The sequence below is a fragment of the Colobus angolensis genome, unplaced genomic scaffold (genome assembly GCF_000951035.1).
Source record: "Colobus angolensis palliatus isolate OR3802 unplaced genomic scaffold, Cang.pa_1.0 Scaffold111, whole genome shotgun sequence".
In the NCBI taxonomy this organism is placed as follows: Eukaryota; Metazoa; Chordata; class Mammalia; order Primates; family Cercopithecidae; genus Colobus; species Colobus angolensis.
The window spans coordinates 9,009,633-9,021,434 of record NW_012112142.1 but is presented as its reverse complement, the minus strand read 5'-3'; the positions used below and the strand labels follow the sequence as shown (position 1 = coordinate 9,021,434).

Sequence of the window (11,802 nt, the reverse complement as noted above, 5' to 3'; positions counted from 1 at the left end):
TGTGGTGTGTGCGTATGTGATGTATATGTGTGCGTATGTGGTGTGTATGTGTGCATATGTGACGTGTATGTGTGCTTGTGTGGTGTGTGCGTATGTGATGTATATGTGTGCGTATGTGGTGTGTATGTGTGCATATGTGACGTGTATGTGTGCATCTGTGATGTGTATGTGTGCGTATGTGATGTGTATGTGTGCGTATGTGGTATTTGTGCGTATGTGGTGTGTGTGTATGTGATGTGTATGTGTGCATATGTGGCATGTGTGCATATGTGGTGTGTATGTGGTGTGTATGTGTGCGTATGTGGTGTGTGTGTATGTGATGGGTATGTGTGCATATGTGGTACGTGTGCATATGTGATGTGTATGTGTGTGTACATGGTATGTGTGCGTATGTGGTGTGTGTGTATGTAATAAGTATGTGTGCGTATGCAGTTATGTGTGTGGTGTGTGTATCTGACATGTATGTGTGCATATGTGGTATGTGTGCCTGTGTGGTGTATGTGTATGTGATGTGTATGTGTGTGTATGTGGTATGTGTGTGTATGTGGTATGTGTGTATGTGATGTGTATGTGTGCGTATGTGGTATGTGTGCGTGTGTGATGTGTATGTGTGCATGTGTTTGGTATGTGTGTGTATGTGATGTGTATGTGTGCTTATGTGGTATGTGTGTGTATGGTGTGTATGTGATGTGTTTGTGTGCATATGTGGTATGTGTGTATGTGATGTGTATGTGTACATATGTGGTATGTGTGCGTATTTGGTATGTGTGTGTATATGTGTGCGTATGTGGTATGTGTGCATATGTGGTATACGTGTGTATGTGATGTGTATGTGTGCATATGTGGTATGTGTGTGTGGTGTGTATGTATGTGATGTGTACGTGTGCGTATGTAGTATGTGTGCATTGCGTATGTGGTATGTGTGCGTATGTGGTATGTATGCATGTGTGATGTGTATGTGTGCGTATGTGATGTGTACATGTGCGTATGTGGTATGTGTGCATATGTGGTGTGTGTATGTGATGTGTATGTGTGCGTATGTGGTATGTGTGCCTGTGTGGTGTATGTGTATGTGATGTGTATGTGTGTGTATGTGGTATGTGTGTATGTGATGTGTATGTGTGCGTATGTGGTATGTGTGTGTGATGTGTATGTGTGCATATGTGATGTGTACATGTGCATGTTTGGTTGTGTGTATGTGATGTGTATGTGTGCTTATGTGGTATGTGTGTGTATGGTGTGTATGTGATGTGTTTGTGTGCATATGTGGTATGTGTGTATGTGATGTGTATGTGTACATATGTGGTATGTGTGCGTATTTGGTATGTGATGTGTATGTGTGCGTATGTGGTATGTGTGCATATGTGGTATACGTGTGTATGTGATGTGTATGTGTGCATATGTGGTATGTGTGTGTTTGTGGTGTGTATGTATGTGATGTGTACGTGTGCGTATGTGGTATGTGTGCATTGCGTATGTGGTATGTGTGCGTATGTGGTATGTATGCATGTGTGATGTGTATGTGTGCGTATGTGGTATGTGTGCATATGTGATGTGTATGTGTGCGTATGTGGTGTGTGTGTGTGTGGTGTGTGTGTATGTGATGTGTATGTGTGTGTATTTGGTATTTGTACGTATCTGGTGTGTATGTGATGTGTATGTGATGTTTATGTGTGTGTATGTGGTGTGTGTGTATGTGTGCATATGTGGTATGTGTGCATATGTGGTATGTGTGCATGTGTAATGTTATGTGTGCATATGTGATGTGTACATGTGCGTGTGTGGTATGTGTGCATATGTAGTGTGTGTGTGTGTGATGTGTATGTGTGCGTATGTGGTATGTGTATTTGGTGTGTATGTATGTGATATGTGTGCGTATGTGGTATATGTGCATATGTGGTATGTGTATGTGATATGTATGTCTGTGTATATGGTGTGTGTGTGTGTGGTGTGTGTGTATGTGGTGTGTATGTGTGCATATGTGGTATGTGTGTATGTGATGTGTATGTATGCGTATGTGGTATTTATGCATATGTGGTATGTGTGCATGTGATGTATACGTGTGTGTATGTGGTATTTGTGCGTATATGTTGTGTGTGTATGTGATGTGTATGTGTGCATATGTGGTAGGTGTGTGTATGTGATGTGTGTGTGTATGTAGTATGTGTGCGCATGTGGTATGTGTGTCTATGTGATGTGTATGTGTATGTTGTATGTGAGCATATGTGGTGTGTGTGTATGTGGTATGTGTGTGTGTGATGTGTATGTGTGTATGTGGCAAGTGTGCATATGTGGTGTCTTTGTATGTGATGTGTATGTGTATGTATGTGTTAGGATAGTAGTTGCACATAAAGAGAATTACATATACGTTGGGTATTATTGTTATGATGCTTATAAAGGGGTAACTTGAAGCTGCATTTGGAAAACTGTCTATGCTAAGAAAGGTGGAAGCGCGTAATAATTATATAGAACAAAAGTTCTATCCCATGTCTCAGTGTCTCCATCTGCTAGGGACAATCTTACTTCTTCAGTAAAAATTGAAACAATAATAAAACACATTGCATTTAATGTTCTTATAGTTCAATAGAGGTTGAGTCAATTCTAACTTTCCCCTCCCACGCTTTTTTTTTTCCTTCTTTCGAAAGAGGTTGAGTCAATTCTAAGTTTCCCCTCCCACGCTTTTTTTTTTTTTTCCTTCTTTCGAAAGTGGATGCTCGGAGTTGTGATGGAATTATAGGCAATGCTGGCTCCAGCCTAAGATACTGACCAAAGAGTCAGATAACCAGGCAATGGAATGAATTCTAGGTCACTGCTGCTCTCTAATATAAAAACATGCACACAAACATGAAATCAGAATGTAGACTCACATACATCCTTTTAAAATCTCATTAGATAAATTGTGAATTATTTTTGTAATTAAACACTTTTTATTCTTAAATGCAATACATTTCAACTTTATAAGTTATTTTATAACTTTTTATAAATTAGATTCTTTAAATTGCAAAAGTAATATAGATTCAATAAAGAAAATTTGGGAACTGCAAGAAAGCACAAAGAATAATATAAAATTCATCTACAGTCAGCCTATGCAAGGTTGAACATTTGACACATTTTGATATGTAGCCATCTGAACTTTTAGTTGTTATATCTAAATCTGGGATCATGGTGTTTAAATATACATGAATATGTATATAATGTTTACAAGTATGATTTTCTACTTAATATGCCACAGATACCCCTATTCTGTCAAATATTCTTCTATGAGAAGATTTTTAATGACTGCATAGTATTCTATTGTATACTGTGTTGTATATTGTGTTCTGTGGTTTATATTTCAATCTGCTATTCTGTGCATTCATGTATTTTTCACTCTTCTCAGAGTTACAAATCATCATGATAAACGTCAGTACCCTGAACTTTGTAGATGTACCTTTGCTCATCTCTTTGAGACATTCAAATGAGGGGAATGGCACCCAAGTGCAATAGAGTAGAGGTGGAAGGGCTTCTTCTCAGAGGCAGCCAACTTGGCCTCTCAGCTGAATGCTCAAAGTTTCCTGGAGAACCCACAAACAACAGAAAACATTTTCTTTGACACCTCTCATTAGTCTACCAGAGGGAAGACTTCTAAAACCTGCCTCTGTTTATCAGTTAAACTGATAGGTAATCAGTTTACCCCCAAATCATGGAGAAGACATGATCTATTGTTCCCAAACTGTCTATGTTTTCTCCTCTCTTTTAAGTCCTTTCCTGGCCTTGCTCTTTAACTTGGCCTGCCCCCGATTCCATCATGTGTGTATAAACTGATTGCCATATGAATTCACTAAATAGCTTGCAAAACAATTACTGAATGTTTCTAAGTTGTTCAGCACTCAGGCATAATGGCTTTTAAGATAACATAAAAAACAATGCTTTTAAACAATAACCTGGTGATAGGGATTTTGAAGTTCAACAAATATTAAGATTAAAATTATAGAAAGAAACATCTTTATGAGTCAATGAAAGTATGTAAAAATTATTTACAAAGATAATTAATAAACAAAAATAATCCATCTATCTTAATAAATGTTAGATATGAGCTTCAGCTTATTCCTAGATAATGGAATATGGACCATCTATTGTATTTTTGAAAAGGCATACAATCTGAGTAAAATAGGTTTAGCTATGAAACTGTTATGAAAATAGCTAATAAAATAACAAGCCAAAAAAAATCAAAAGTGTTAATGGCCAGAAGCCTTAAATGGGCATGTAACAACAAACTTGAGATCAGCCTTTGGCTCAGCTGCACGGGAATCCAACTGGAAAAGGCAGCTAGAGCTCTCATCCTTCACTCAGGTGTGCTCGTCACTTCCATTTCTAACTTTCGTCCTCTCTACACTTCTCCCTTTAATCCTCCACTCCTTCTTTACCCTTTTCAGTTAGGTGTAATCCACTTACATTTAGGGTGCACATTTCTTATCCCTGTGGATACCGAATGGGCTCTTCTGAAACATAAAACTTGTTCCTAATACTTCAATATCCCATTATTTTGAATCTTCTTAGCACGAGAATTGTGCTTTGTTCATAAAAGATGTTAAATGAAATGTTAATTGTTATAAATGCTTGGTCAAATTCTTATAGAGAAAGAATTAGGTGAGTGGTATGGTTTGGATCTGTGTCATCATCCAAATCTCATGTGGAAATGTAATCCCCAATGCTGGAGGCAGGTAATTGGATCATGGGGCTGGTTTCTCATTGCTTAACACCATCCCCTTTGATGCTGTCATGGAGATAGTGATTTCTCACAAGATCTGGTTGTTTAAAAGTGTGTGGCACCTCCCCACTCTCTTGTTCTTGCTCTTGCTCCAACTCTCTCTCTCCCCACTCTTTCTCTTGCTCTTGTTCCAACCATGTAAGACATGACTACTTTCCCTTTTGCCATGATTGTTTCCTGAGGCCTCCCCAGAAGCAGAAGCACTATGCTGCTTGTATAGCCTGCAGAACCATGAGGCAATTAAACCTCTTTTCTTTATAAATTACCCAGTCTCAGTTATTTCTTCATAGCAGTGTGAAAACAAACTAACACAATGGGTTTTCAGATTGCATCTGAATGTGAACATAATAAATTAAACAAGCTAAATGACAAAACAGCACATGTAGAATGAATGCAAGCATCTGGAAAAATAAGCATCATTTTAAGATCAACAAAATATTTTCAACATTTCAATAGCAAGCATACTTTTGCTAAAAGAAGAAAAAATAGTAAAAAAAAAAAATACACAAAACTTAGTCTGTAAATGCCATCTAGCAGTTTTGACTATGAGTACAAGTTTCTCAACTGTTCAGCAGGATGTTAGGAACTGCCTGAGTCAGAATTCCAGGTGTTCAGGTAGAGAGGTGTGTTCAGTCTATGGGAGGGTGCTGCAATTTTCTTTGTGAACACCTGCAAGACTCTGCATGGTCCAGTCCTGCTTGCCTCCCATCGTTATTGCTTCACCCTTCTCTTCCCTCTTGGGGCTCCAGCCATTCTGCATATCTCTTCACTCTATGAATGCACCATAACCTTTTCCATGTCCTAAACCTTGTGCCACCTCCTCCCTTCATCTGAAATATTTCCCTCCCTATCTTGCCTAAGTACTGGCTTGTCAAGTCTCAGTTCAATGCCACTTCCTTTGGGATGTCTTCGCTGGCCTCTCTAATAAGATTTAGACTAAAAGCTCTCTGAAGTCCCTGGTGCTTAACATGGTGTTGTAAAACCTTATGATTGTTTAGAATCCAGATGTGCATTCCTTAGGCCTTGATGTTTACTGGGGGCCTTGGGTGTTTATTAATTTATTCAATTATTTACAAAAGGTTATTTTTGGGGTGAGGGGTATGTGCTGTGGACTATGTACTAAGAATATAATGATAAGTACTTCATGGCTTTTCCTTTCAGGGAAATTCCAGTACAGTGAGAGTGACAATTATTAATCTAAGTATAATAAGTATTTTAGGATGGTGGTGGAAGTGGGGGCACAAAGGAGACAGTAGTCAATTCTACTTGGAGAGGTAGAAAGACCTCATGGAGGTGTTTTTGAATTTATCTTGAAAGAAGTCTAGGATTTTACCAGGCATGCTGTGTGGTACCAGCAATGCCTTGGAATTTGAGACATCATTGCAAGTTAGAAAAACTGCAGGTTATCTATGTGGCTGCAGCACAAGGTATGAGAAGGAGATGAATAGAGAAATGAGTGAACAGCAAATGAGAGGCTGAAGAGGTGGTAGGCACCAAATGTTGTGAGTCACACTCTAGAATTTGGACTTTATTTTTAAGGCAGTGGAAAGACAATGAAGGGTTTGAAGCAGTTTTTTACTTAGGGAAAATCACTGTCAGTAGTATGGAGGATGACTTGGGGGAAAAAAACATGCCAGAGCTTTGCAGTAGAGGGTCCCATCTTGTGTTCAAGAGTGGCTAAGATAAGCAATCCCTTTGCAAACAAGCCACTCCTGCTCACAGAAGACCCTTATCACTTCTTAACATTCCTTTGGTGGAGAAGGCCTGTAGCCTGAGGCTTTAAAGGGGGCAGAAAATTATAGCAGGTTATAAAAAGAATACGGCAAAGAACCAACAACGGGAGCTAACATCTCTTAAAACTGGCACTTTAATTATTTTAATTTTAAATGAAGTCAGAGAAGGTGAAAAGTATTTTAAATTGATAAGCAAAGTATATGTAACTTTTTTATAAGAATGAAAACATGCTTAGGGAGAGAGAGCTTATTTACATAAGTTTTGAGGTTAATGAAAACAATTTTAACACTCTAGCAAATAGGTAGACTTCTTTCTTCTTCAACAGCCACTCCTCACGGTAAAAGAAAAGAGCACTTGGTGGAAATTTTGTTCTGAAGTCAAGGCTGAAACCCCAGAGATCAAATACTGTACTCAAGTTTGCAAAGCTGGACTCAGACCCTAACACTGGCTTTAAAATTTGTCCTAAGTTAGACCATAATGCCTCTCTTTCCAGCTGGATCTATATGCCTCCACTCTGGCTTTTAACAAGGCTCTGAACTACTGTCAGAGGTTGGGAATTTCTAACATTGAAGGTAACACATTGACACACTTTCCTCAATGTAAAATTGTATACACTTTATCCACATCCCATCTGAGCATGTTATGTCCTATTTGTACCCTTACAAAAACTGATTGGTGGCCAAATTGATTTGAGACTGAAAGTTGCCACTTATGTTCTTAGAATACTCGCTTTAATTCTCCAGAATCAGTTGCTCTGATACAACGTCTCATAGTCACTTAAATCAACACAGTAAGAAAATAAACATATAAATGCCCTAAAGATAATTTGATAAAAATTGTTTTTTTAATATCATTTTCTCAACAATCTGATAACGGTAGCTGACCTATAAAATGACCTTTTTAATAGTTCATTTTTCTTCCATTTCTGGAAAAAAGATAACATAAGCCTTTCAATAGGAATTAATACCCATGCTTGCTTAGTGGTAAGAGGAAGGCACAGAGGCTTGTTATTGGAAGTCTATCGTTTACAAAACAGTGTCATCCTGAAAGAACAATAATTCCCATAAAAATGAGTTTTCATATTTTCTAGTATTAACTTTTAAATAATTTGTTAGTTATTCCAGAGTAGAATCACATGGGGGCATTTTAAAGAATTTCATCAATAGCTTCAAATTAAATAAACCAGCATCTGGTTGAAAAAAAAAATCACTTACCTGGAAGGAGAAACAAAACAAACATCCTCAAATGCTAAAGCTTCATTCAAAATTCAAGGTAAGGAAACCAGATTTCCACAATATGATCCCTTAACGTCACCAAGAATGTTCAAAACTACACTTGATAGCAACAGCTCGCACAACTACTTGGCTCTCCTAGATTCCTAAGACCCTAACCAGCTAATAGACATCTGTGGACATATTCAATTCTGAAAACCTGCAAAATATCTGCAAGAAGATGGTGTTTGAATAGGACTTTTTACTATAGCATATTTAGTTCAGTAAATTGGGTAGAAAGCGTTTAAGCAAACTCGTAACCATTAAACAGCAAACTTTAGTTTGCCAAAACAGCTTAGGGACTGGATTCAGAGATGGCTCTCCAGTTATTTTTATCTCTTTGCCTTTGGAGCTCTCAGCTTTCTATAGCTAAATTAGCTTTCAAAAATCTACTTGTGTCATTCCTAGATTAAAGGCCAGTTTAAGTATTGTCCTGTTGAGTTCAGGTACATTTAAGCTAGAAAACCACCTGTAGAACATCTAATCCAACTTGCCGACTTTACAGATAAGACATTTGGTCGCACAAAAATTAAATGACTAGCTCAGATTAGCATATCAGGTAAGAGACAGAACTGAGACTTAATTCTGCTGACCCCCAATATTATTCTCACCTTCCAGATCTCACTGCCTGGTTCAGATCTGGTGAGATTTCTCTAATGTTTTATTACATTTGTCAGCAAGCATTGGGGCACATTGTACATTCAACAAAGGACAACTAAATTCCTGAGCTCCCTGGATATCCTAAAAGCTAGAATTTTAATAAAAAACCATGTAGTCTTCATTTTAATGATTTTTCCACACTAATTTATTATATTACTTAGATTATATCTGTTAACCCTCACTGTCCTTATACTGTAGCCACTGAGAGAAACTGTGTTTTGCTCTAGCAATACTGGGATGAGAGTCAGTTTCTTACTCCCTTCACATCTTCTGGCAGGAACACATCCAGTCTGTACCTGAAAAATTTCAGCTCTCTCTCCAAGTGAAGCATATTTACCTTGTGGTGTTAGGAAAGATGTGTCCAGCATCTGGCTACCCAGGAATGGACAGACCTTGTGCCAGTACTGCACATTTTCTTAGCTGCATAGGCCTCTGAAAAACATACTGTCAAGACCTTACTCCATGCCTACTTGCAAATGAATCACTGGATGAACCCTGAAGGATGGGCAGAGTTTTAGGTGAAGATGCAGGAGGAGGAGGGATAAAGAAATAGCATGGGCTAATATATGGAGAAAGGGGAGTATAACGTGCATTGATGTGGAGGCTTAGGGCACTTAGCAGGCAAGTGTTCGAAAATCTCTCAGATTGATTGTTTAATGTTTAAGTGGCAAATTAGTGCAAAATAAAATATAATAGTATGTGTTGTCATATTAGTAAGGCCTCAAACTCCTGCTTTAAATGTTTTTCAGTTTTCAGGCACTGAAATGGCATTTGCTATGGTACTTAGTACAAAGTAAGTCTGTGTGACCTGAATTGAATTGTATAATTTAGGTTTGAGAAGGGTGGAATGAATTGGTATTCTTTCTAGAAAATGAAATACGCAAAATTTGTGTTTGGATCATCTCACAGCTTATACTTGCATAACATTGGATATGTTACAGAACATTTCACCTCTCTTGTATTTTATCCCCATGTGTTGGGGGAGAGAGAATGGACTTCTGTCACTGCTCCCATTGTACCAAGGAGGTGGGGTGATGTGGGGGCCCGAGACATGTTAGGAATACAACTGGAAATAGCCAGCCTCGTAGCTCTCTGCTTTATGCTTTATCCATCAAACCACTCAGCTTTTCCAAATAAATGACATTTCTAACGTGGAATGCTATTAGACACAATAAAAATAAAATGTGGTATTGTACAAGTACCCTTGAGTTTTTCTGTATGCCAAAACTTCCAGTGGCTGAGCTCTTGTCAAGATGTGATAAAGTCAGTTCATGCAGCTGCTGGTTTGAGTTTTGGTTCCCTCCTGACTTGCAGCTGAAAGAATCCTTATCTTGCATAAGCAAACTCTTACAAGGACACACCCTTCATATGCAATGCCTTAAATAGTTTACAAGTCTGAAAACTAAATTTTCTAAATGCTACAGTTTTTTGGCATTGCAATGACCATGAAAACTGCTTGATAAATGCATCTGTAGAAGTTACGCTCAGCTAATTTGTGGTAAAACTGGGACAAAAACTCATATCCATTGACTTCCAACTCAATGCCTTTTCTGCCAGATCTCACTGTCTTGGACAGAATGAATGTATAAATGGGAATCTTGCCTGTGCTAAAAGATGTTTGAAGAAGATGGTTCCCACGAAGCAATATTTTAAGGGAATGATTTTGTTTTGCTCTTGAACCAAAGGATTGACAAGTTCAATCTTGGTCAAGTTGTGATAATATAGTTAGACACCCATACTGTCTGTGGCCATTCATTTTCCTTTTTTGGAAGGTTTTTATTAAGCCAAAGCAGCCAACTACAATTTAGAAAAATTGAACTTAAGGATAAAGTGCTTTGTGTGATAGCATCTGAGCCTACTGTTTTGGATAGCCTATTCTCAATACTCTTTGTTTGAACTCTTCAGCCAATGGCTCTAGAGAAAAGCATGGCCTATTAACTGGTACAGTTAGTGTGCTCGGTGCCAAATGGAATGACCCAGTCTCTGCTCATCTTCAGACTGGCGTGCTTTGACAGCCCCCATGCAGCTAATTGGTCACACTTCTTCCTTTCCTGACTTGGTAGAGAAGGGTGCTTTATCTATTCTGTCTCAAAGGTGTTGTGGCCTAGGAGGCTGCAGCTTCCCTTCAGGAAGCCTGAACTTTTTAGCCTGGCTCTGTACTATCCAGCTTCTGGTCATCCACACTGTACCAAACCATCGCTGAGACAGCAGAGGTGGAGAAAAAAATCAGACACTCTGTCATCCCGGCCAGTGCACATTCTTCAGCCTGGACAGATGGAAAGCAAGATGAATTTCTGTCCACTGTCCCACTGGGAAACGAGAGCAGAGTTCTATTCCTGGCTTTGCCACCAAATGGTTGGGGGATCTATACAAGTCTCTGAAATTATCTGAGCCTCAGTTTTCTGGCCTCTAAGATGAGAGTACTGGAACAGATGTTTCTTTTTTTAAACTTTAAAAAAAGTTTTGCATTTTTCTTGAGATAGGGTCTAACTATATTGCCCATACTAGCCTCAAACTCCTAGGCTCAAGCAATTCTCCTGCCTCATTCTCTTGAGCAACTGGGACTATAGGTGCTCACCACCATGCCTGGCCTGGAATAGATGTCTTCTAAAATGCTTCACCATTCATGAATCATGGAAATCTGTATGTCTAAGATAATAATATTTATAGTTCACACTTACTGTACACTTACTTCATTCCACACATCTCTCTAACCATTTTTAAAACAACTAGCTGAGACCCTATTGTTATATATTAATTATTCTTTGTGGAGGAGGAACAAAAAAACATCAGAAACATGGCCTAACTTGCCCAAGTTCACACAGCCGCTAAGTGGCAGACCTGGATTTTGAATTCAGACCTGTGTAACTACAGAACTGTCTGCCAAGGTCTACTGTGATCTATGTAGCAGAAAGAGAATGAGAGAATCAAATAAGTGTCATTGAGAGATTAAATTCTCACCAAATTATGACGCCACTAACTCTCAAGCAAGCCTTCACTTCAACAAATCAGGGCTAAATGAAGATCTATAAAAATAATAATTCACCTTGTTCATAGCCTGAGGGTAGGAGTGTTGTACCTCTAACATAGCATTGTAGGGTGACCTGCAGTGGCAAATCCACATTACGGAAGAGCAGATGGTTCTGGTTATTAACAGTTTGTTAACTTGAATCTTAATTTTTCCAGCCAAGCATATTCCAATCTGGTCACTCCTGTCTACTAAAGAATCCTCAGAACAAAAGAGGGTCTCACATACTTTACCTGTGTCCACTTTAGTCTAAGATATTGGTATTTCTGTAGCTGACCTTCACATACATTAACTTTGGGCTTAAGGAAGTTGGGTGGGATGAAAATAATTTTAATTAAAAACAAAACCTTATCCAAAAG

The 11,802-nt window shown here is 38.4% G+C and overlaps 1 protein-coding gene across 8 annotated transcripts in view; it reads right to left on the bottom strand.

Annotated features, from left to right (window-relative positions):
* The window catches only part of GYPA (glycophorin A (MNS blood group)), a 41,454-nt gene that overhangs the window by 19,719 nt on the left and 9,933 nt on the right, over positions 1-11,802 (bottom strand). Inside the window, exon 2 of one of the 8 annotated variants that reach the window (XM_011957104.1) lies at positions 8,753-8,910. The exons of 6 other annotated variants lie outside the window; for them this stretch is intronic. In XM_011957104.1, coding sequence (XP_011812494.1) covers positions 8,753-8,783 — 31 coding nt within the window. In that variant the 5' untranslated portion in view covers positions 8,784-8,910. Of the gene's footprint in view, positions 1-4,434; positions 4,553-8,752; positions 8,911-11,802 lie in introns of all 8 variants that reach the window. One more of the 8 variants, XM_011957130.1, reaches the window with a different exon arrangement.